Here is a 27,427-nt window from a genome sequence, read left to right as displayed (position 1 = left end):
TACTATCCATGATCATTCCTCCAATCGCCTTTGGCTGCACCCTGATAGCATCTTATTATGAGCTTGGTTTGTGTTAAAAGCAGAACAAGTGTGCTGGGAATTATTATTATTATTATTATTATTATTATTACGTACAAAAATTACCCAGGGAATATAATAGACCTAGGGGTCAGCAATCGTTTTGAAACTTAGCTCCTCCAGTGTATTATGAAACAGAAAGAAAACATTCACATTGTGACAGGCTGGTGATGATAACAACATCACCCTGTCTTACCCTGATGGGCCGCTCAATGGCTCGGTGCTTTTACTCTCCCTGTCGACATTACTGTGAATTGATAACGGAGGGTACAACGCAACAGCTTGTGTTTGGTAAAACCACCAGCACCTCGTATTTCTGTTCTGTTGCTGATATTAGGGAGTGGAAGAAACTAGATTTGCTCTTTAACAAATCACATATACACATATAGCTCATGTTATTCATTTTTTGTTGATTACAGGGATAAAAAAACAGTCAACAGGAAGAGTGCATTGAAAAATGATGCAATGGAGGACTTTCTGTAGTCTCACATCATGCTTTTCCGGTGATTTGCTTGTTGCGGGTTTTTTAGTTTGTCGTTCTGTGGAGGACTGAGTGTGACAGAAGTGGCGGAGTCAAGCTGCTTGTATAAAGCTCTGAGTTCTTTTACTTCCTCCAGCACGTCACGAGCCTGTCCCCAAGTGGACGCCGCCTCTTCCAGAAGCCTCTCCGCCTCCATCCGCTGACCCTCCGGCCTGGAGCTCTTCCCAGCCGGTGAGCCCTTCCCTGTGCCCTGCGCCCGTACCTCCATTAGCAGTTCTTGAGTTCTTTCTAGCTTCTGGGTGATGAGGTCCTGTAGCTGGCTGATGGGCTGCACAGGCGCTGAAGTTGAGCAGTGAGGGAGGGCTCGTGTCTCACAGTGCGTGAGGATCTCATCCATGGAAGCACAGCGGTTCTTGTCGGATGTAGGCATTTTTTTGCGGAGCTGCAGCGTACTATGGTTCTCCAACCAGTCGAAGGCACTCTCGCTTTTCCTCGGCAGACTCTGGGACTTAACAGAGGTCTCATTACAGGTTGAGAGCTTTGAGGTGTCTGTGATGGAGCGCTGGGTATCTGGGGTATGCTGAGAAACATCTTTATCGAGGGTATCCTCATGAGAGACCTGCTCCTGTGCAGAAGGGACGTCTTCTTCCTGGATGAGGTCAAGTGTCAGCATGCCATCTGAGTTTGTGGTGGAAGCCTAAAAAGTGTAGGAAGATTTAGACCAAAGTCTTTCTGCACGGTAAATGCAAAAATCTTAAAGTGTGCTTTAAAAAAAAAGGCTCAACAATAAGGATGTAAAATTATCCACCTGATCAACATAGATGAGGTAACTTAATATTTCAACACTGAATTGTCATGGTAGTAGGGCTGGGATAAACGATTATTTTTTAAACGATTAATCTAGCAATTATTTTTCGATGCATCGATTAATCTAACGATTAATTTTTCAGACCGATTTGATTTCGATTATCTCCCCATTAATTGACTACTAACAATTTATACATGTTGATTTACATATCTGAATGAAAAAAAAAACATAAATTCCTTAACATTGCAATATATGTTTATTGCTCTTAAAATTACAAAATAAAAGACTGACTAAGAATGCATTACTTTGCACTTGTATAGAGATAGCATTCAATAAAACCTTGAAGCCTTGAAAACACATAGCTCACTGAAACAAGCTTACTGAACACATAGGGCCTAGCTTACTGAAAAAAAGTTCTTCTTTCAGATGAAAATAACAACAACTTGATGTCTAGCATTCAATAAAAAAGGTCACCCCAAAAATACTTGTTTAGAGCAATTGAAAGAATACAGTATGTAAATGTAAACTTGAGGGCTTTAAGCTAATACAGAGAGTGCTTTTACAAAAAAAAAAAAAAATTAACAGTGGGAGCCAGCAGCCTGTCATGGAGAAAAAAAATCTCCGAATGCTCCACGTGAAACTATGGCGTTCCGCCCTTTTTCTATCGTGTCTAATGATTTTGGTTAATATGCACAAGGGAGGGAGAGAGCAAGAAGCGCTCGTGTAGTTTGAAGACTGTGAGTGCGTGAGCGCGCGTGAAACTTTGGTGTTTCGCCCTTTTTCTATTGTGTTTAATGATTTTGATTAATATGCACAAGGGAGGGAGAGAGCAAGAAGCGCTCGTGTTGTTTGAAGACTGTGAGTGCGCGCACAGCCGGGGCTCTCTCTCGTACGCGCCCTGTCACTGTCACTCACCGATCAAATAAGGCTTTGACAGCCGCCAAAAAAAAGATCAATGCAGAAAAACCCCTGGATTGGTTATATAACGTTGGATAGAAAATGTTGATCCGGCCATCGCGTATATTAAGCGCATATAAGGAAAACGTTTTGCAAACGTTTTTTAGAGAAATAAAAACAGGTCGACGAATCGATGCGCATATTTTGCGTCGACGTATTTTTTGCGTCGACGTCATCGATGACCTCGACGCGTTGTCCCAGCCCTACATGGTAGCATTACTAAAAATTTATTTAAAAATTACAAACTTCAGTAGTGGACTCGCCTGACCTAAACAGCAGAAAAATCTTTATCGTTGGGCCCTAAATTGTCTTAAAACAAAGTATGAAGGAGAAAGTATTTTATCAGTAATACTGATAGACTATGCCTTAAAGGACTTAAAATGACATTCACATTAAATGAGATGATATTCAGAGCAAATGGACTCCTTACCACAGCCATGAGGTGCCCGCGGGTGGGCAGACGGCGAGTGTGGGGTATCTTAGCTCTGTCACGCGTCGGATGGGCCAACAAGCTGTCCTCTTCCACTGTCACCTAAAGGGGTCGGACAAAGAGCACTGGAATGAAGCCCAACTGAACAAATCAGTAACATGGAACCTAGCAGCAGCTACATGTTTCACGCAAGCCTGCAAGAGGAGTGCTGGTATATTGACTGACTAATCAATGGGTCTGTTTATTATTAGTATATGATGTACAAATAATGACACGAGCAGTTCGGCAGAGTGGATGAATGATGAGTTCTGGGTAGTACAAAGGAGGAGGGAATGATCTGAGAATTGATTCAACTGAATCAAGTGTGTAAGCACAGCCTGTTGTATAAAAGAAAACTTATGCTGTAAATGCTACAGTCATAGACTTGGTGTTCTGAGATGGCTTTTGTTTGTTGGCCAAGGAGTGTATGGCTAGTCTTACTGTGTTTGGTCAGGGTTTATGGACTAAAGGAGGGGTGGTAAACAACAAAACAAAATATTGGTTTAAAAGATGATCATTTTTGACAAACTGATTTAACTTTATATGATATAGAACAGGGATTCCCAAAGTGTGGTGAGCTGCCACCAGGGGGTGCGCGAGAGGAAAAACGTAATGGCGGTCTGTTTTTTTAAGTGGGATTTTTCCATACAATAAAAAACATGAACAGTAAACATTTCCTTTGTAATCACTTTTATTTTAAATAAAAAGCTATAATTTATTAGTTTTCGATGCTGTCTTCTACGCACTCTTCTTCTTTTATGTACTGCAGGCTAGGCTATATGCGTGCCAACTCGTTTCATTCATTCCATAATATATATTATAAATATGCTTAACTAGCTGAAATCATGGAAACTGTCAAGTGGGACATACGATAAAGTTGTTAGTCAGGAGGAGAGGGACCAAGAGAGAGTGAGGATTTGACTTGACGCGCGACATTGCAGAAAATGTGCGTTCACAAATGTAGCCTATGCTGATCCAAATATGGAAAGCACTTTCTAATTTAAGGATGATTGATGAGTTGCGAGGTTGCGAAGCTTCATTTTCGCTCAGTCTGAGTTTTAGAGTTTCATAGCAGAGCTGCGTGACAACGCTGCAACAAATCACGTGAGTCGCAAGCTCGCAACTGTGTGGGCGTATCTCCTCAAAGTGGGTGTTGTAAACTCAGCTCTGAAAAACTTGTCTGCAATAGGAGTGCAAATGTAATGTAATGTAATAAGTTTCGCCTCTTCGAACCTCAGTTTTCAGAGTTTCAAAACTTTTTTTCACCTATTGGCACACCAGTTTTCAGATCACTATTTACAAGGTTTCAAATCTTGAAAACAAACTATACACTGGGAGAACAGTGACAAATTCGAAACTCTGAAAAAATTATTGCACAACACCATTAAAAAGAGTGTTGCACTTCTGAAGAGGGAAAACTCAAAAACAAAATAATGTTTGAAGAGATTTTATTTTTTACCACTTTGCAAGCCTGCAAATCTCTGTTTTCAGAGTTTCAAAACTTTTTTTCACACATTCGCACACCAGTTTTCAGATCACCATTTACAAGGTTTCAAACCTGGAAAACAATCTAATACAGTGGGAGAACAGTGACAAATTTGAAACTCTGAAAAATTCTTTGCACAACATCGTAAAAATTTTTTTGCAGTTCTGAAGAAGGAAATCTCAAAAACAACATGTTTGCAGATATATTTTTATTTTTTTACATTTTGCAAGCTTGCAAATCTTATTTTTCGATCTTGCAAAACTTTTTTTGTAAGATTTTGAGTTTTCGAACACTTAGTTTCAACCTTTCAGAACTTTATTTTCAGTTTTGAATCATGGCAGGATTTAAATCCCATAGGTTGGGAACGGCTGATATAGAATTTAATTTATTAATGGTGGAGAAGATCCGTTCCAATCTCTTGATTCTAAGTATTAAAATGTTGTATGTTACTCATATTTCTTTGTTTGTGCTACAGTCAGGAATTATCTACTGCTAAGAAAGCACATAGTTAACCTTTAGAACACTATGCCAATCATCTAGCAACACCATGGTGACTGCTTCATGTTCCCTACCGCTACCCTACTTGTGGTGGTGTGTTTCAGACAAGTAAGCTGAGAATATGTAAAGATCTAGTATGTATTTGTACATGGTGTTGTTTGTGGCTAGTGAATGCATATATTTTTCAGCTTTTAGTCACTAAACCTGCCTACACATTTCTGATCCTTGTAACATGCAGCAGTGCTTGGCAACAGATAAGGAGCACATTGACGAACAATTATTTGCAAAACAAAACCATGCAAATCAGAAAAAGAATATGGCCGATATTGAGTCTTAAAATGCCAAGATTGTTTGTTTTCTTTGATGGAAAATTGTGCAACAGAACTGTAGAATACCAATTGTCTCTATAGATGTTGGTGAGACAGTGGCCAATCTTGGTGTGCAACTTGTTTCTCTGTCACTTCCACAATCATTCAAATTAATTGAAGCATACCTGTTGACATTAGTGAAATAATCCCAAATTAATCATTATAGAATCAAATAGAATTAAAAGCTAGATCTTTGTGAACAGAAACATTCAAAAATGCTTTGTGGAGTCCTTGTCTACTGAGAGTTATTTTTGTAAAGACATTTCTTTAGCTGAACAGCAGTACAATCTATTGAACATACTGTATTGAACGTTTCTGTATTTCCTGTCAGAACTGAAATATGGCGCTTCCCTGACTAAGGTCTAGTGGAATTGAATTGACTTTGAATCAATACCAAGCCTTAAAAAAAAGAACTATATGCAAATGCAAAAATCCCTATTTATCGTTATTTGTTCTTTCTTCTTTAGCAATATTTATTTAATGATTTAATCCATATTTGAAGACTAAGTTTTATCATTTGTTAATATGTAATATTTTTAAATAAAAGAGTGTCTTCAATAGCATTTTAGGTTTTGTCATAGTATTGATAATTGTGAAACTGTACAAGTGTTTGTACGAACTACTGAATTGTTGACAATCCTGGAAAGAACAATATGACAGTACCATTCTCTCATTTTAAACTGATATAGTGAATAGCTATATCGAGTACTGACTCTTCTGTTTCCTCTCCTGTTGAGTGGTATGAGCGATCTTGCCTATTTAACTAGATGTAGGCAATGAATCACACCACAATGACATTTGAAACGGAAGGCACGCGGTCTCTCTGGATTATTTAAATATATATCAAGGACATTGGGTGACCTGTTTGGGGAAGTCGAGGCCTAGAGGTTAGAGAATTTGACTCCTAACCCTAGGGTTGTGTGTGTGTGTGTGTGTGTGTTCACTGCTCTGTGTGTGTGCACTTTGGATGGGTTAAATGCAGAGCAAAAATTCTGAGTATGGGTCACCATACTTGGCTGAATGTCATGTCACTTTCTTCTTCTTTTTCTGTTCCCCACAACATGTCAAGTATTGATCTGGAGGACTCAGATAGCACGGATGGTTAGGTCAGATTTAATCTTGTTCATTATCAGAAGCTGAAGGTGTAGATAGTCTCTGATCTGGCTGCTTTAACGCTGAAAGTCGTGACTGCCATCTATTTTTGGTGGAGTGATTCATTTTCTCCCACTGTGTGCCGAGCGTGATTATAGACCCGCTTTTAAATTGAGCAAATCCCTTCACAAACAAACTGTGAAAAGGCCAGGGAATGTGAGGGCAGGAAACTTTGTGATTAGAAGTTTTTTTATAAAAGGGGCTTCTCCAAGGACCTGCAAATGACAAATCGTTTTTTTACATTTCACATTTTTTGATGAAATTGGAGCGGTGCTTGCCTATGCTAATTACTGCTGGGTTGTTGTGGGAGGTTGTCTCAGCGTTGTTATGCGGTTGATAAGTTTTCATTTTTTTAAATGTTGCTATGCAGTTTCTAGGGTGTGTTGGATGGTTGCTAGGTGAATGCACACTGACCCAAGTCAGAAAAAACATCCAACCAACATGCTAGGATGCTGTGTGGTTGAAAAGGTATTTAGAGTGCTTTTAACAGATTACTATGTGTTTGCTAAGATGATTTGACCCTATGTTCAGAAACATACTTGATGGAAGTGTATGATTGCCTGGTTAATACATTGCTAACTTGCAGTCTGGTTGTAAATAATTAATAGCAAGCAGCACTGGTAAATGCAAAAATATGGAAATGTCTAGCTTACCTCATCCAATATGTGATTCTTGGCCCTGGTGATGGCTGCATTTAAAGCATTGATCCATGACTCCTTCTCTTCTGGACTGACAGCCAAAAACACCAGATTTGGGACCTACATGTGGCGGATGAGAGAAAATGTAATTTAGTGTGCTGTTTGAAACGTTCATTTATCCAAGTACAAGCGTATAAGCCAGTGGAGGTTATAGAGCAAACATAGTCTGATGTATGACCAGTGTTGCCCTGAACCCTGCTGGCTTTTCATTTCACACCTACACAAGTGGTGAAAAGTCCTTCAGTCTTGTTCTAGGCAGACACAAACATGTAGTAAGCCAAGCATAAATAAGCAGGTACGGCCATAAGGCTCTGTCTATGGACAGCTGATGCAACAACAGAGTGAGGCAGAAACCACCATATTAGGTAAGAAAACTGCAAGCCTTCCAAACAGTCTGCTGAAGCCCTTCTGTTGATGCTGCAGCTGTGTAGATAAGACTCTGCTATGCGCCCTATGCTACGTATTTGTACTGTTGTTGATGAATCACTTTATCCAATAAAGGAGAAATATCGTGGGAAACAGAAATACACCTTGTCAGTCTAATTACTGCAGTCTGTATTTAACTATTTGGGCTCAAAGCTATTTATTTTTTTAAAGACATTAATACTTTTATTCCGTAAGAATGCATTCAGTTGATCAAAAGTGACAGCAAATACACTTGTAACATTTTTATCAACTTTCTATTCATCAAAGAATTCTGGAAAAACAAATAATCATTTCCAGTCCACAAAGAATATTAAACCATTTTCAACATTGATAATAATAAGAAATGTTTCTTGAACACCAAATCAGCCTATTAGAATCATTTTGGAAGGATCGTGTGAAACTGAAGAGTTTTGTTCGATGCAAAACTTCCACATGCTGGTATGTGGTTGCTGAGGCATTGTGAGATTTTGAAGATGTTCAAAATGTTTTTAGTGTGTTGCTAAGAGTTTGGGGTTGCTAGGGTGTTTGGTTAGTTGCTAGGTGAAATGCTTTTAACAGCAAAAATAGCTTTGTTAATTCAGTTGGTGAATTAGTTTTGTTAATCTTTGTTGGTGTCGGAAGGGCAGAAAATGTCATTTAAAACAAACTGGGTGCAAGAAAACTTGACTAGCTTCATAGGTGGATCTCAAGGGGAAAATATAATGCTACAAATATGGTTTCTGTAAGGCTTTTGGGTTCTTTGGTAATTCAAATTTGGTTAGGGAAGCATGTTTTTAAAGGTGCAGAAAAAAGGCAGGGAACAGAAAAGCAGAAAGATGGTGATTTTCATGAGGTCATGTATTAGGGTGGCTCCCCTGTTGAGCTGCATGTGGAACAGCTGTTGTATGTGGGGCAGAGGGACTTATTAACCATGTAGTGCTGTTTTTCTGTGTTTGGGAGGGAGAGTGGCTGCTGCTGGATTTTCCTAAGACCCTCCATGTTAGTTTCCTGTGGATTAACCCCTTGTCTCAGTGTTGGATTTTAAAGGATTGGTCAGACGTAACCCCTAATGTTTCATCAGAAATCCTACAAATGTGCTGTAGAGTCTAGACAACCAGAAAAGCTTTAAATCTACATATAACTAATGCAGACTTCTAAAAGGACTGATACTGATTTAAAAAATGCATTTCTGGAGAGGTGAGAATTATATTTTAAAACATTTCATTTTCCACCAAACATAATTGCAAAAATGATTTGTTTCTCTTTAGATTTCCCCATACTCGCACAATACATTGAGCCATTTTGAAAACGCCTTGTAAATTGTACTGATTTTTAATTGAAGTGGCAAAATTTAGAATTTTATGTAAGGAAGCAGAGTTAAAATGAATTTAATTTTTTTTATTTGTATATTTTTTTTTAAATAGAAAAGCAAAGACTTTGAATGCTGCCTTTGAAAAAAATCAAGCTCTGAAAAAATTCAAGAAGCCTTTATGTTTGTAGGCTTATGGATGGATAGAGAGATATTTAACCTATAGTATCTGGATTAATTGAAGACAGTATTAAAATCAGATACTTCACCTTTAAGAAACAAGGAGCCTCAACAAAATTGTTGAGATGTACTATCTGTCTTGGTCTAAAGGATGAAGGATATTTGTGGCGGCCTGTGGTGAGCTGGTGAAAGCAATAAGCTAAGCCATTCTTACTGAAAGCCAATTACTCAGGATAGGATGACTACAGAGGTCGGTCCAAGTTTGTGCTAAGAGACCAGCATGCAAACTATGCTAGAGTACGATTTATTGTTTAATATTGTCTTAGACTTGAGACTTAAAGGGTTAGTTCACCCAAAAATGAAAATTATGTCATTAATGACCCTTATGTCCTTCCAAACCCGTAAGACCTCTGTTCATCTTCGGAACACAGTTTAAGATATTTTAGATTTAGTCCGAGAGCTTTCTATCCCTCCATTGAAACTGTGTGTACGGTATACTGGAACGACATAAGGGTCATTAATGACATCATTTTCATTTTTGGGTGAACTAACATTCATTTTTAGTTCATCCAAAGATGAAAATGATGTCATTAATGACCCTTATGTCGTTCCAAACCAGTAAGACCTCTGTTCATCTTCGGAACACAGTTTAAGATATTTTAGATTTAGTCCGGGAGCTTTCTGTCCCTCCATTGAAACTGTGTGTACGGTATACTGTCCATGTCCAGAAAGGTAATAAAAACATCATCAAAGTAGTCCATGTGACATCAAAGGGTCAGTTAGAATTTGTTGAAGCATCGAAAATACATTTTGGTCCAAAAATAACAAAAACTATGACTTTATTCAGCATTGTCTTCTCTTCCGGGTCTGTTGTGAGTGCGTTCACTGCATTGTAGTGATGTCTGGTTCACGAACGAATCATTCGATTTAACCGGTTCACCAAATCGAACTGAATCGTTTGAAACAGTTCGGGCATCCAATAAGCATTAATCCACAAATGACTTAAGCTGTTAACATTTTTAATGTGGCTGACACTCCCTCTGAGTAAAAACAAACCAATATCCTGGAGTAATTCATGTATTCAAACAGTACACTGACTGAACCGCTGTGAAGAGAGAACTGAAGATGAACACAGAGCCGAACCAGATAACGAACGAAAGATTGACTCGTTCTCGAGTCAAGAACCGGTTGCATCGGTTTTCGGATCACCAGTAGTAATGGGAAGTTCGGTTCTTTTCCGCAAACCGGTTCTTTCGGACAGTCCGATTCAATAAACCGGTTGAAAAAAAACTATTACCGGACTAAACCAGACTAAATCTAAAATATCTTAAACTGTTCCGTAGATGAACGGAGGTCTTATGGGTTTGGAACGACATGAGGGTGCGTCATTGATTACATAATTTTCATTTTTTGGTGAACTAACCCTTAAATGGCTGCATTCACAAAGTCAGTGTTTGGTATAGAAAATAGTGTTCACAAACAGGTGTGACTCTTTGAATTGTCCTGTTCAGATTACAGAAGCAGTTTGAATAATGTTTGTATGAACAAATAACCAGTCAAGACCCCTTTTTAATTATTTCTTTTCTTATTATTTCCTTTTGCTCTAATATGTTTGAATGCATGAAGTGAAACAGACTTTGAGTTGTGCAACAGGTGATCATTGTCTTACAGCATGACTGCAATCTGACTAATGAAGCATGCCAGCAGTTCTCTAGTGTGAGACCTAAAGCCATTAGCTATTATCCTCTGCTGTGAAACCCAACTTCCTGTACAGACTGACCGTGTTGCCTGGCTGCCGTGAACGCAGAAGCGTGAACTTGCTGTGATTCTTTTTGCTCCTGCTTTTGGCCTTGCGAAGTTCTTCAGATCTCTCGTAGTCGGTGAGATCCACCACCTCCTGGATTTTCTTCTCATCTTTGACCTGTAGAAAGTATAGATTTGGTTTTATTACTGTGCTTTAAATTGGTTTAAAATTGATAACACACATCTCAATATTTATGTATATGTTCTGAAATAAATTAAAGGGGTAATTTTAGTAGTTTTAAAATGTTTAATGTAATGACTAAAACTATTGATTAATACTAGTAATAGTTTATTTAATCATTAATCATCATAATAGTTGTTGTGATTATTATTTAAATCAGTAATAATAATATTTTTGTACTTTCATAATATAATATTAATAATACATGTATAATTGTACATTTCTGAAAACTGACTCAGATCCCAAACAGGTTTCAGAAGTCTTCAAGAAATAAATATAAATATGAATTTGCTTAATTATTCCAAACAAAGGCTAATTTAAAATGAGTGTTTTTACTGCCCAGTGTGTCCAGAATTTTCCATTTCAGCCAAGAATTGTCATTTAGGTGCATCAATACTCAAAAAGTGTTTCTATTATGGCAGAAACACTTGGCATAATAGATGGCAGAAGAAAACCTTTTAACCCAGATTCACAGTGAACACCATGGTTTGATTTGCTATCACCTGCCAAACGTTTTCATTAAGTCACAATCTATTTACATTAGCGCTCTACTAAAGACAAAAATGCTGGCTATGCATGCAAGCACACATCTTGTTGTGTTCTGTACTACAGAGTCGCTCTACAGTGCAGTATTTAAGAGATTGGCATCACACCCAGTGCACAGTGGGGTGCCACAACAGGGAATGGCTGTACAAATAGTACATCTACTGTTCCAGCAGTACAATGGCAACAATTAACTGGCAATCTGATCCAATCCTTTTTTCCAGGAGAGGATAGTCAGGGCACAGTATACAGTATTTGCACTCAACACTGGACACTGAGAACTCAATACAATTAGATTCAAGAAAATAATGAAGTATGCTGTTATGACTTATAATGCACTATATAATGAATGAAAATTAGGCATTTAAGTGAGGTAAAAATCATCTGAATTAAAAAATAATAATAAAGTGTGTGATGATAACACATTAAAGCTTTAGATATTTATTTCACTGTCATTACTTGTAAAGTGACCCTGACATATCTGACAACAAATCTGGCACAGTCAAAGTAATCTGTAATCTGAGAACATGCAGAAAAAAATACTTTTGAATGAATGTAAACTACACCACTACTTTTTTATAGTTATGCTCTAATTGTATATGAACATGTGCTCAATTTTGGATTTCATAACATTTAAAAAGCCTTTTTAAAACAGAACTGAAAGATGCTCAAGCAAAAAGCCAGTTTTTACCTTTTTAACTGCAAATAAAGGGCATTGTCTATATTTAATTTTGTGTACATTAAGCTTTAAACAGACACATTTTGCAGAGGAGATGCACACACACACACATGCACACACACACAGTGTGAATAGTCAAAAATAGTATCTTAAACAATGAAAAGAAAGCTAGAGAAAATCGTTTGCCAAAGCATTGTCTCTCAACAGAAACTGTGAAGGGACAAAGAACTACTACTGTGATCATTAGTGCACAGTTTTGCCGGTCTGCCTGATTTGTACTCTGTAATCAAGATACTTTCTGTTATCTAACTAAAGCTGTCTGGAGCTGTAAACAATATTTTTGTTGTGTGTGAGGTTACAGAAATGTTCCAGGTTCAGAAAACTTAAGCTGTAAGAAAGAAATCGGCTAAATCCAGAGAAAAAGTGGATGATTAACAAATTTACTGCTCAAATTATGCCATTTTTATACTAAAGAAGTTAAAGTCGAAATGCTCTAATTTCTCCTTTTTCCTTGGAGTTCCATTGTTATTATTATTTTTATTTTTTGTAATATATCTATATATTAATACATTTGGGGTCAGCAGCCATTACTCTGTCCTCTGTGTCATATAAGTCAGCATTATTTTTGACCCCATGGCAGCAGTTTAAAGCTCAACTTGTATTAGCCTGAAAAAAAAAATCCTTTAAGGTTTGCTGGTTTTTGTTCACATTTTCTTGTTGCTCAAATGCACAGTTTCCAGTGTGTATTCATATTAATGTTATTCAACACAACTGTATTATGGAGAATTTCCTGTTCAAGTGTCCTTTTGTTTCAGTTTGAAGCCAGGTGAATCATTTAGAGACAAGCAGACATAGTTTCATGTTTCACTGTCTTTCAAAGGGCTGGTCAAGTTCTGTATGAAAGGAAATTTCACTATTCAAATTTATATTTGCTTTCTCTATTAACCCGTCTATCCTTTCATAAACGTCCATTAGGGTCACACATTGCAGTTGAGAGGGTGTATGAGAGAGGAATTTGAAATGAATACTCCTCTGCAATGTGTCCCTTCTGCCCACATTTGAAAAAATCACTGCAAAGTGTTTAAGTAGAAATCTGTGAATGATACAACCAATGCTGCTTTATGATGTGAAAGCTGCCGGAGACATCTTGTAGGGTTAAATACAGCAAGTTTGCTTGCTCAGGTGAGGGAAGAAAGGGTGAGCCGCTTCATGTAGGGTGTTGACAAGTTGACATCCGCAGTTACAAACCTACTGAAGACAATTTGAAGGTGTCTCCTCTTTGACTTCTAGCACAGTGGTTTAAAACAGGTTTTGCTTTACAAGTGGTGCTTTTGGACATCAAGTTGTGGCCAAACACAGTGCTAAAAATGTATTCATATCACCGCAAGCCACATTCAACAAAACTACAAGGCCTTTGACCATAACAACAAAAGATATGGGAACTGTTTTTGCCTTCTTTCCTGGCCTTTTTGCTAGAGCTGCACGATTATGACAATTATGACAAAAATCATAATTGTTGATTATTCCCTTGAAATTGTAATTGCGTGTCTGCCTATGCGTGTTCTCAGCAGCAGGCGTGTGAGGCATCTTCTTCTTCTTGCTTTATGGCGGATCGCACACTTATAAGTCCATTACCTCCACCTATTTCTCAAGTGGACCATTGACACTATCTACAATCTCGATTAGAAATGTCAACTGTCCACTTGAGAGATAGGTGGCGCTAATCTACTTATAAGTCTGTGATCCACCATAAAGCAAAAGAAGAATAAGATGCCTCACACGCCTGCTCCTGAGGAGGACACATTCAGGAGAGTTCTAACAGCTTGGACATTGCGTGAATCAGAGGTAAAAAACGATATAAATACTGTTCAGTTTCTTGCACAGACTGATCGTTTTGTGTCTTTACACATCAATGTATTGTCACAAGCCACAGGGTTTAATTTTTTTTTTTAGCCGTGATTCCCATCCACTTACATTATAAGACTGATAGACTGCAAAAGTTTGAGTTAAAAATCTTGGTTTGTGTTCTACTCTAGAAACAAAGTCACCTACCAAAGTCATCTCAGATGCCCTGGGGGGAAGCAGATAAACATCAAATTTTCATTTTTGCGTGAACTATCCCTTTAAGAACCACTGTTGTAGAGTTTATCATTTCAGTTCAACAAGCTTCTCATTTTGAGCTTCCTGATGCTATTTTGCTGTTCCAGAGTATAACAGCCCACAACTTGCTGGAATTTCTCCCTTCCGTCCTTTTAAATTCTTTCAAACAACTTGCAATTGCAGTAATAATCATCTGGCACAGTGTGACCAAGATCCCTTTTGATACTTTGTGGAACAAAAGAAAACACATAAAGAAACCAGAAGGAGAAGAAATGGTTTGATGACTATACAAGGCATTGCAACCTCTGTTGATCTCGCTTTCCAGCAAGTGAGTCACAGCTGTGCCAAGCCCTGACGTGTGAAATGATTCATCCATCAATTTCATTTGCTCTTCTTGTGTTAATGTAGGTGGACGACTGCACCCCACCACCCAAGAGAACGATGCCGGCAATTGAAAAAAGAAAAAATCACATGTCTTTCCTTGCATTTTTGTACATGTATGACATATAATATATACAGTAAAGTCTGTAGACATGTTACTTTTACTATTGCACTGCATGATCTCATTTTATGACATTTTCCATTTGCACCAGTTCACAACGCTAGAATAATTCAGCACATCTGACATCTGCAGATCTCTTTATTGAGAAATGCAATACATATGTACCAATATGACAAGTAAACTGGAGTGAGATCAATGGGACGCATAAACTAATTCAAGCACTTGACTGATTATGATGTGAAAAAAAATGAAGGTGATATAATGGAGTGTTCATATGAAACTGGCAAAACTACATTTCATTTGTTACATCTGTTTCTGTTTAGTGTGGATACTGATTGCGAATCGCCCACATGGAAGGACTATGATTTCAGTGCTAGAAAGGCAAACCAGATGAGCAAATGGGAAAAGAACATTGTAAAGAGGAAGTATCGAGCCTAGAATAAGCTGTGGTTATTAGATCAATGTCTACCTTCTCACATATGACTCCAAAAAGCAGAAGAGCAATATAATATACTTTCAAAGTAGATGAAGACCAGAGCTTCCTTATTTGGGCCTGAGAGGGCAAGACGACACAGAGAGACAGCTCTTATCTTCTTCTATTTTCATGTTGAAGTTCTGGTAGATGCCATTTAGGGACAAAAAAGACAGAAGAATACAACTGATTAAATTTTTTTCAAGCATTCATGAGAGAACACTCTCCTAGAATAAGTGTGTGAATGTGAAGATAGTCCTGGGCAAGTGGGAAAAAGTTTTTCTACTATCTATGGACTCTCCCTACATCTGCCACATCAGCGGCCAGGAATCTGACCCCGAACAACACTCCCATGACATCTGCTCATGTGAGCTGTTCTGGAAGAGTTTTACAGGACATATTCTCAGTTTACTGCCACCCTTCAGTCTACTATCATCTGACACAAATATGTTAATTTGATTCAAGCAGAATCACATTCAATGAATGGCCAGTGGGTTATCAGTGGCGCTCGCTATAGCCAGTGCTCATACTTTAGCCTGTACTCTGCACTGCAGATACTTCAGAATGTGCAGTTTGGTAAAGAGAGGTGTGCTTATACTTTTAAACTAGGTAGATGATGGTATTTTTTGGCAAAAACTAGTTTCCATAATACATTTTTGAAAATAGTCTTTAATTAATCCTTTTTTATGCTTTCTGACACTGTTGAAGCTTGAAAGCCTTAGTTCCTATTCACTGAAACTGCAGTCAGCACAATTTTTCAAATATTCTCCTTTTGTGTTTCTGCAGATGAAAGTCATGTGCGTTTGGAACAATATCAAGGTGAGTAAATGATGAAAGCATTTCAATATGGGGGTGACTGTGTAAAAAATATTTTAAAAAGAATCTGTAAAGTTTAAGCCCAGATCCCTGATGTTGTAGAACTACATTAAACCCCTCAAGCTAGGATCTTCAGACCACTAAGTAAATATAGGTATCATTTTGGCATTCATCTATTAGGAAACGTGATACCAAAACAACAGCATCGGATCATTAAAATCTGTTGTCTGTCTAGACAGCTGGAGAGAAACATCTAGACGACAGCATGATGAAACCTCAGTCTGTTAAGCACTAAAAGGGTCAATCCTCCCTCTGAGCTGTGAGCCAGAGCCCATATGCTGCCTCGGCATTGTTTGATCTGATGCTGAGCACAGCAAACACTCTTCTGCGTGACCATGACTCAACCTCAATCCTGCTTTCCTTCCCTTCTTCCTCCCACACTGCAGTAAATCAGCCTCACTCCTGAATAAAGGCCCTTTATTTTCCTATTCCTTCATGCATACTAAACTTGTTTAACCTCTTTTTAAACCTTTTTTTTTATCCAGAAGTGAAGGGAACCACAATGTCAGGCACATGCTTGACAGTATGTGTTGCATTGGACTTGGAAATGATAGTCTGCCAAGTGAATGTTTACATGTTTATCTCATCATGTTTGGAATTTCAGCATATCCGCCTCTAATTCAAGAACAATGTCTGCAACAGAATAAAGGTGTTAACACTGAAAAACGCAGCTCTGTGTACCACAGCAAGCCTGACCTGAGCAGAGCAGGATAAAAAAAGGATAGTTTATTTATTTACTCATTGAGTTTTCTTTTGTGTAAAAAAATCCAAAATGCAGTTTTTTCATAAAATGAAGAAGAATAATGAGTTGTATGGACTACTTTTATAATATCTTTTGAAGCTTTTTTTTTTTGTTTATCCTTTTTGGAGATTGACCCTCCCTGGTTTTCATCTACTTTCATTCTCTCAAAACTTCTTTCCAATGAAGAAAAAGTCATGTGGATTTTGAAAGACATGACATAAGTAAATGATGACAGAATTTGTATTTTTGGCTTAGGCCTAACTTTTTTTTTTTTTTGGCTGTCATCATTTACTTAAATCATTTCTTTTGAAACCAATAACTATGTATAATCAGGGCAATAAATAGTGCGTATGTTACACATAAGATAAGATGCATTGCTTAATTTATTTATTTGTATTTTTTAAATGAATTGTCATTGAACAGTTATACACCTGAAAGTTATGTAATAAGTAATCAGAAAACAATAACAGGTTATATATTTTTTTTCAGACGTTTTTGGACACTGGACATGTACCCTTATATTGCCTTTGCCTTTACACAACTGGAACGCATTACTTCCTTTCTCACACTGAAGGCATTACTGAATATCATTGCAAGCATGTTACACAAGTAGCATCTCATCAATCGAATGATAATGTGGAGAAAAGCATTAAAAGAAAAAAAAAGGGTTGTCCAAAACTAACCTCTTTTTCAGAAATGTAGAGTTGCTCTCCTTTCAGAATAACAAATCTGCTTTTCCAAATTTCCCTGAAAATTCCTTTGCCACAGAACTTGCGAATCCAGCCAGTTTTGTCGGGCTGCATGGGCTGTTGATTGGTGTCCTGAGGTCCCTGAAAAAACAAAGACATGCTTGTGGGACTTCAGCTTTCCAGTTGGTTATGATCTAATTTAATGTGTTTCAAAGCCTTAACAGCATTTCTAGGCCTTTGTAGGTCTATGATGCTGTCGAGGAAGGCAGTTCACTAGGTTTTGAGACACAATCGTAGTTTCTTGAGCGGGGGAGAGACATTGGGATCTTGCAGTTTGAACTGAGTGTGATAAGAAAAGGCTTTGTACATGCAAAATAATAACAAGAAAAAAATATTTCTACTATGCTGATCTCACAGACAGAGTGGGCAATATCCATAATCTGTTTATTATTCAGAAAAAGACTTTCCTCAGTTATTTATGCATGTAATCTTCATATTCTGTATGAAACATGGCAATTCTTCGCCTGCTAGTCTAGACAGGAAATATTGGAAGTCCCATTTATAATGCTTTTTATTCATTTTGGACAGTAATTTAATCGTCTCATTAATACTGCATGTTAAGTGTTCAGCTTGTAGTCCCAGAAGATAAATAGATTTTTTCAAACCATGCCTTCCCTTGAGAGTTTCCTTTTGGGTTTTTAGAATTTATGTTTTAGATGAATAAAAATTGTTAGAAAATGTGTATAAGAAGTTACAGTCTGAATTAAAAAGAATAAAAAAAATCTGTTTAATATAGGCCTAGTCATATGACAGCAGTCTTATTCAGTTTTCTAGAAACTGTAATACTGGCTTCTTTTTATAGTACTTAGGTTCTGTTTATTTTTGATGTGATATGAAAATAAATCAAGGCAAACTTTTTCAGTTGTACCTTGCCGTTACTCGTGTGAATAAAACATGCGTATAAAATAAAGTCAGCATTAGGCTACGGTACTCCTTTCATTATTTTGAGCCTGGTCAACTACTCCCAAATGAAGGCGTGCGAAATAATATCACGTCGACTTATAAATGTACAGCTAGAATAAAATAATTGTAATTCGTGTACTGCATTGGTGCGTTGGAAATGTTTTAGTAAATAAAGAAGAGTGTACATGCTGCAGAGTTTCATACTTCATTGTGCGCGAAGGCTCGCGGCGCTCCTCTCTGACAAAAGAGTGGACTTGATGTCTTACCCACTTTGTTGAACCGTTCTTCTTCATGACTCAATAAAACGGCTTCTTCCCGGCTCTCCCTCCGTTAAATCCAGATCCTTTCGTGCCACAGTGTGTTGTCTCCAACGAAACAAAATCCTGGAGTGAAACTCTACACCCAAAGAAAGCTCGGTGTTGAATGAGGCGGTCCTCCGTTTGTTTCTTACGCCTGCCTCCTCTTGTCTAATTTACTTCCATTCAGTGTCCTCCAGATCCGCGCAGCGCAGATTATCATCCAATGGCTTCTTCTTTGTGGTCACACAGACAGATCGAAGAAATGTGCTCTTTAGAGCAGCAAATAAGTCTGTGCTGGTGCCATCATCATCATCTTTACCATTGTGTCGTAGGGGCTGATGTCCTGCCCTCATGTGTGTCTCATGTGGAGTTCTGTGAGCTGGAGAACTTAAGACTGTATGGTCCCTCTCTCTTTGTCCTCCACAGCTCCACCTATGGACACCACAATGATGTCACTGGGGGGGGGGGGGGGGGGGGGGGTATTTGCTATCATTTTACATTGTCTAACAGTATTTGGCTATATTATTAGCTAAAATATTATAATATAGCATAATATCATAATTTTATAATAAAAATATTAATAATGTGCAATTAAAAATGAATTACACTAAGTACATGTAGTTGAACAACAGTGTCAAAAATGAACCTTTTTACTAGGGAGCAATATTTGCCCCCTGGATTTGTAGAATGAATTAAAAAAAAAATGTGACACTGTGGTTTATGATTAAAATAAATTCTCAGTATAAGCAGTTAGGGTTGGTACACAGCAATAGGCTATATTTTGATGCATGAATAATGAATGACTAGTCTTGTACTGTTTTCAGAGATATTTAGCAGTATCATTTAGTAGTGCTGTAAAATATAAATTAACTAGTTTTATAATCAATTACTATTTAGTTAGACTGAATCAACTTTACTGTATTCAGTTTCCCTTTCCAGAAGTAATATTTAATGTCAGGTGAAATAGAAATAGCATCTGAAGGCTGAATGATTTCAGTTTTTACAGTTTAATATTATATTATTATATGTTTATAAATACATATATTTTATATTAAATGATAAATATATTACATTTATATTACATTTATTCATTTAGCAAACGCTTTTATCCAAAGCGACTTACAAAGGAGGACAGTGGAAGCGATCAAAAACAACAAGAGCAATGATATATAAGTGCTATAATAAGTCTCAGTTAGCTCAACAAAGTACACGTAGCATGGGCTTTTAAGTAATAAAAAGAAAACGGATAGAATAGAAAAAGAATAGAGCAAGCTAGTGTGTATATATATATATATATATATATATATATATATATATATATATATATATATATATATATATATATATACAGTACAGACCAAAAGTTTGGAAACATTACTATTTTTTATGTTTTTGAAAGAAGTTTCTTCTGCTCATCAAGCCTACATTTATTTGATCAAAAATACAGAAAAAAAAATATTAATAATAATAGTTTTCTATTTGAATATACTTAAAAAAAATAATTTATTCCTGTGATGCAAAGCTGAATTTTCAGCATCATTACTCCAGCCTTCAGTGTCACATGTAACATCCAGTCTACCACATGATCCTTTAGAAATCATTCTAATATTCTGATTTATTATGAGTGTTGGGAACAGTTCTGCTGTCTAATATATTTGATGAATAAAAGGTTAAAAAGAACTGCATTCATTCAAAATAAAAAAAAATCTAATAATATATATTCTAATAATATATTTTCTTTACTATCACTTTTTATCAATTTAACACATCCTTGCTGAATAAAAGTATTGATTTTATTTAAAAAGAAGAAAAAAAAATTACTGAACCCAAATTACTGACCAGTAGTGTATATTGTTATTACAAAATATTTACATTTTTTACTGTTTATTCATCAAAGTATCCTAAAAAAGTATCACATGTTCTGAAAAAATATTAAGCAGCAGAACTGTTTCCAACTTTGATAATGAATCATCATATTAGAATGATTTCTAAAGGATCATGTGATAATGATCCTAAAAATTCAGCTTTGCATCACAGAAATAAATGATAATTTAAAGTATAATAAATTTAAAAACAATTATTTAAAATTGTAATCACAATATTATATTTTTTTCTGTATTTTTGATCAAATAAATGCAGGCTTGATGAGCAGAAGAAACTTATTTCAAAAACATTAAAAATAGTAATGTTTCCAAACTTTTGGTCTGTACTGTATATATATACACACACACACACACACAAACACACACACACACATAATTGCATAATAAATGAAAAGAAAATAGAATACAAAAAGATTAGAAAGGTAGTAAGATTTTTTTTTAAGAATACAATTAGAATAGTGAGTGCTAAAGTTAGAGACTCAAATAAAGATGGAAGAGATGAGTTTTAAGCCGATTGTTGAAGATGGCTAAGGATTCAGCGGCTCGGATTGAGTTGGGGAGGTCATTCCACCAGGAGGGAACATTTAATTTAAAAGTCTGTAAAAGTGACTTTGTGATTCTTTGGGATGGCACAATCAAGCGATGTTCACTTGCAGAACGCAAGCTTCTAGAGGGCACATAAGTCTGAAGTAATACATTTAGGTAAATGGGTGCAGAGCCAGTGGTAGTTTTGTAGGCAAACATCAACGTCTTGAATTTTATACGAGCAGGTATTGGTAGCCAATGCAAACTGATAAACAGAGGTGTGACGTGTATTCTTTTTGGCTCATTAAAAATGTATCTTGCTGCCGCGTTCTGAATATAAATATATAAATATATTATAAATATATAAATGTTAAAAATATATAAATGTGATCTGATAAATTGAGGAACTCTTGAATACAGATTAAAAAGAACATTTTGCAGTTCCGTACAGACCAACAGCTCATGACAAGCGGTCCGTGTGGTGTTGAGATGATGCTCCCATAAAGTGATGTAACTCAGCAGCAATACAAACATGTCCACCTGTCGCCTTAAACCCATCATGGTCTTTCTTAAGTGTTTAAAAATAGTAATACATACAGCCTTGATAAGCTTTGGTCTGAAACGGCCCTTACCTAGCATTACTTCAGCAGTAAGGAACTGACTAAATTGAGTCAGGTGCAGATTATTAGGTTACCTTACAAGGTTAACATTATAGCTGGGTTAATGTTCTATATATATTTACAAATGTGAACACAAACACGTTATGCAGCTTTATTATCATTGACTGAGATATTGTGCAAAATTTAAGCCAAGCTGAGAACGTGGTTAGAATAACATCACAATTGACAGTTTAAGGGCTCAATGCGGGTCAGTCAGAGTGGCTGTTTGGCACAGCGAGACCGGCTGGTTATGAGTCTGATAATTTATGTTAGTACTAACAGAAATTCTAAATATAATGTGAGAAATAAGAGCATTTAAAAGCACCAGGAAGTAGAGGCAGTTGTCATATGAGGAATAATTTAGCAGGGTCTTCTATTATTGAATGGTAAGAAATGTTTCTCAATGCTGTCATTTGCCATTTAGGAAATTAATGTCCTTTTTGTTTGCATTGCTGTAAGTGTTCAATAGGGGAGAGCAGGGGCGAAAGTACCATTTTTCAGAAAAACATTATTTTAAAAGATAATGTTGTAGACCAGTGGTTCTCAACCTTTTTTTCCAGCGGGCCACACTATGGTCCAAGTGCAAGTCTCGTGGGCTGCACGCATATAATTTACATATTAGCCTACGTCACCAATACAAAACAACCTGATTTATAATATTATAACCTAAATATTATATCTAATCTATTATATTAATTGAAATAAATAAATAATTTTACTCCCCATAAATAAAACACCTGATGCTGTCGGGAGATAACCAATTATGTGAGATTCAGCTCGAAATGAGTTACAGCACAAAGAAGTTGCGATTGTAAAGCCTGTGTTATACTTTCCGCATGAGCAATCCGGACGCAGACACGGCAAGCGCGGAGGCGGACTTCTTCAATTTATACTTCTGAAAGAGCACGCTGAAGGTCCGCTCTGCAACAAACATGTTAACAAACAATTGCCCAGAATTATTGCACATCTGACTGTCTTTATATTATTTTATTGACGGATTGCACAGGTTCGAGTAGCAATGAGCTTCGTCACACTACCTGCACATGTGCAATTGTGCTTTTGAAGACTCCTGACCACACGCACCTGTCCACGCGGTCGTCTGCTCAGAGCCTCGGCACACACTCTCCGATGACAAATATTACGTCTCGCCTACCTAGCGGTCCATAGCGGACTCGCGGACGCGGAAAGTTTAACAGAGGCTTTAAGATGCAGTCTGTAAGACGCGCACGGGAGCATGACCTTACGCATGACATTGCAGAAAATGTGCGTTCACAATTGTAGCCTATGTTGATCCAAATATGGATAGCACTTTTGAATTTAATAATATGAGGTTCTCTCCAGAGATGTTTTGCCACATTTCTTCAATTAAGGATGATTGCTACGTAGTATAGGCTATGGTGTTTCTATTTGCCTGAACTTCTTCAAGTGAGTTGCGGGGCAAACCAAAAATCCAGCACTTCGTTCTCCTTCACTACTGATACTGCGACTATTCTTGTTTGTACATGTTCCTTCGCTGGCATTTTTCACATTTCTTTTTTCTCCCTTAAAAACAAATTTGGCCATTCTGATGCGCAATTTTACCTTAACTAATGGCTGTTGATTTGAATTGAATTCTGCCAAAGTGCGCGCTTGTATGTGTTCGTTAAATACGTAACACTATGTGGGTAGGTCTGCTCATGTCTGAAAATAATATATGAAAAAAAAAATCACATAAAAAACATTAGGATATAGCTTATATTTCATTAGTACCCTAATTTTTTTAATTAATGTAAAAAATAAAATTAATTGTAAAACTGAAAGTTTTTTTGTTGTTTGTTTTTGTTATTTTTATTCAGCATATGGTGCAGGCCGCATTTGAATTCGTGACGGGCCGCGGGTTAAGAACCACTGTTGTAGACAGAGATATATTTCTGCTGTGGCCTTCAGTAGACTTCAGTATAATTTAACTTTGAACATAAGTTGCACATTGTTACTTTCGACCCCGTCGTTTGGGACGAAAGTAACGCACAGGTGGGTTAAAAGTAACACAACAATATAAGCTAGATTTTTTTCTGTTACTCTTATTTTTAAGTATACCTGACTATGACCTTGTTAATATGTAACTGCAAAAATATTGTGTCCTTTATTTTTTTGCAAAAAAATATCCAATTAAATTTTCATATTTTCATTTTAAATGTAAGTTTCATCAGATGTCTCAAAACCCAACTGTACAAACAATTTCAATGTATTTTTATAAAACATTTTTTCAAAAGAATGAACAATATAAAAACAATTAAATTAGCATGATATAAATTCTAAACATAATGTAACAGTAGGCCTATTCATGTTTCCATCCAGTTGTTTTTATGCATAAATTCAAAATGTACATTAAAACATCTGGAAACACTGCAAATTCATAGGAGGAGGTGTAAAAGTTAAGGTATGGCTAAAACTTAAATATAACTAAGGTAAATGTGACGTAACAGCTGCCCAGAGAGTGATGTTCCTCCAGAAACGCCCTCTCATAAACATTTGGATAAAACCAGACCTCTGTCTGTCTTTCCGACATATATTTTTTGGAATAATATGACGTCAAAGGCCGGGGTGGCCTCCCCCCCGTGTCTCACACCACCCCTATTAAGCGTACCTCCTCGAGGAGTTACCCAAAGATACCACGAGACCAGACAAGGTAATCAGTCTTAAACGTTGTATTTTATTGAATTAAAATAGGCTAAATCCTAAACTAAAAAGACACAGGCTGATCCGACTCTCTTCTTCATCAGGCTGCAATGGAAGTCCACACAGCGGTTCCTCTTTGGGCAGCCAGAGGTAAGTAATGGGGCAGACACTGGTAAGGAATTCATACAGCGGTTCCTCTTCGGGCAGCCAGAGGTAAGTAATGGAGCAGACACTGGTAGGGGATTCACATAGCGGTTCCTCTTCGGACAGCCAGAGGTAAGTAATGGAGCAGACACTGGTAAGGGGTTCACACAGTGGTTCCTCTTCGGGCAGCCAGAGGTGGGTAGTGGGGCAGACGCTGGTAAGGGGTTCACACAGCGATTCCTCTTCGAGTCAGGGACTCAAACAGCAATGCATGAATATTCAACAAATCCTCTTCAAATCAGACAGTAATCAGGTGCTCACGCCAAGGATCTTCTTCAGTGTGAACAGCTCATTAGACAGATAATGCTTCCTCTTCGAGTCAGGGAGTCAAACAGCAATGCATGAATATTCAACAAATCCGCTTCAAATCAGACAGGATGGAGCTGCAATACTGTACAGCAGGGGTGCCCAACCCTGCTCCTGGCAATCAACTGTCCTGCAAAGTTTAGCTCCAATCCTAATCAAACACACCAGAAGCAACTAATTAAGGTCTTCAGGCTCACTTAAAAATTAAAGGCAGGTGTGTTTGATTAGGGTTGGAGCCAAACTTTGCAGGACAGTCGGTCGCCAGGAGCAGGGTTGGGCACCCCTGCTGTACAGCATACACTCAACACACAGCAGTTAGCTAATTTCAATTCGGCACTCGAGACCAGCAAGTATGCCAACTGGGGACACGAGCAGACACAAAATTATATTGTCCACACATGTGCATGCATCAATCACTTCAAATGGTCACACGTGTTCACTTCACACTAAGCACTGCAACTTACAACAACTCACAGTGAAAAAGGTCTCCACTCGCGGTCCCAGCCGACTCCCTCCTCTCAATTGACGATACTGTACATCCAAAACTGTGTGGGAAATGTACTATGAACACACAACGGGCATTAGAGGCTTCAAACCGGATTTCAATAAACTCCGGGGCAGTTTCACCAAACTGTTGTATACAGCGGGTACTGAAGGCATTAGGTTTCCTAATAAAAATTACAGATGACACTTAACTGCTTGACGAAGTAACATAGATCCACTGCCTCTCTTCCTCTGTTAGCATTATCTCCCTTTATGGATCCAGATCCATCAAAACCGCCGATTTAAGGCTACTTCCTCCTAAGATGCAGTCTCTCCCCGCTTTGTGTGCCCCCCTCTCCACACAAACGTGTCCTTTTATAATTCTTCTCACGAATACGTGTCTCTCGCGGCTCAATCGCCGATCGTTACACAGCTGATGCTCATTTTCCCATTTACTAAGCCCGGCCGGACTGTTTACACGGAAGGACCCGGAACCGGCCTGATGTTACATTGAAATCGCTCCAACAGGGAAACAACATTGGGCAAAAATAGTTCCGCTTCACATCACCCTGTGACATCCTCCCCCACCAATCAGTTCTAGTCCCTAGAACGAGGCTCCGAAACCCAGTCCCCATACCTAGTAGGAGGCTGTCCTCTGTTGTCCCATTGGGAATGTCTCGGTGGAGAGGCGGGGTCTACCCCTCTTGGCTCGACATTTGGGCCCTTCGGAACCACTGGCCAACCTACTAGGGGTTGCCTGGGTGCCACAGGAACTGCTGGAGCCTCCACCGTAGGCTTTGGATAGTTCGGGCAGGGACGTATTAGATTTCGTTGTATAACCCGCTCTGGGCCTGGCTTTCCCTCGGGGCGGATGGTGTAGACCGGCTGTTTGGGACGTTGCTGGCATTGTACCACATAAGGTAGGGCGTCCCACCGATCACTCAGTTTGCCCTTTCCTTGGCAAAACTCTCTCCCCGGGCAATAGCGGGGCCTCTCGTGCCGTCCGGTCATACAACCGCTTATTCTTAGCAGCGTCCACGTTTATTCGATTAGTAACCCGTTCATACGCCGAGTGGAGTCTCTGATGATGCCTGCCTACCCAATCAGTCAGACTCGAATCCTCTCCAGCCACAGCCGTTCCAAGTAGTACGTGTCTCCCAAACATCAGGTACGTCGGAGCATATCCAGTGGTGCTATGCACACTATTGTTGTAGGCATGTACCAGAGCGGGAAGACTATCCACCTAATTACTCTGACGATCCATGTCCAGTGTCCCCAATAGGCCCAGCAAGGTCTGGTTAAACCGCTCACACCCCCCGTTTCCCTGGGGGTGGTACGGCGTGGTGTGAGTCTTCTTACACCGATAGAGCTGACACAATTCCTGAACAACCTTGGATTAGAAGTTTGGCCCTTGATCTGAATGAAGAGTCTCTGGACACCCAAACGGCTGGAATACTGTCTTCCACATAGCATTTGCAGTGGTGGCGGCGGTCTGGTCCAGGGTTGGAATGGCCCAAGCATATTTTGTGAACAGGTCAGTTACCACTAGAATGTTCTGGAAACGATCCGTCGGTCGACCCAACGTCAAGTAGTCCATGGCCACGATGTGCAAAGGGGCCTTGGCTCATATGGGGACCAGTGGGGCTCGCACCTCCTTTCTCGTCTTGAAGAGTGTGCAGCGTGGACATTTCTAGATGAACGAGTTCACAGACGTCTCCATCCCTGGCCAATGGAAATGTCTCTGCAACAAAGACACCGTCCTCTCTTGCCCTTGATGTCCTAACTGGGTGTGGTAAGCCTGTAGAAGGGCCTGAATCTGACCCTTGGGTACCACCACCTGGCACACAGTTTCGCCCAGCACTGGGTCTCGGATGGACCGACAGACCACCCCATCTCTCAGATAGAGCCTCTCCCACTGCCCGAGGAGTTTTCTCACTACCCATGTCTGGGCCCGGCATTCCGCCACCTCCG

The 27,427-nt window shown here is 38.3% G+C and overlaps 1 protein-coding gene across 1 annotated transcript; it reads right to left on the bottom strand.

Moving 5' to 3' along the window:
* Positions 1-462: 462 nt before the first annotated feature.
* On the bottom strand, positions 463-19,130 carry LOC132103264 (pleckstrin homology domain-containing family O member 1-like). The gene is made up of 6 exons (XM_059508219.1): positions 18,706-19,130; positions 17,471-17,617; positions 10,670-10,810; positions 6,951-7,055; positions 2,755-2,856; positions 463-1,256 (listed from the first exon to the last, which is right to left on the bottom strand). Exons 1-6 carry the CDS (start codon positions 18,730-18,732, stop codon positions 564-566), a joined length of 1,215 nt encoding a protein of 404 aa, XP_059364202.1. The 5' UTR covers positions 18,733-19,130; the 3' UTR covers positions 463-563.
* Positions 19,131-27,427: the final 8,297 nt, after the last annotated feature.

Source organism: Carassius carassius, chromosome 24, assembly GCF_963082965.1.
Source record: "Carassius carassius chromosome 24, fCarCar2.1, whole genome shotgun sequence".
Lineage (NCBI taxonomy): Eukaryota > Metazoa > Chordata > Actinopteri > Cypriniformes > Cyprinidae > Carassius > Carassius carassius.
The sequence above is the reverse complement of the archived record's forward strand: the minus strand, read 5'-3'. Positions and strand labels throughout refer to the sequence as shown.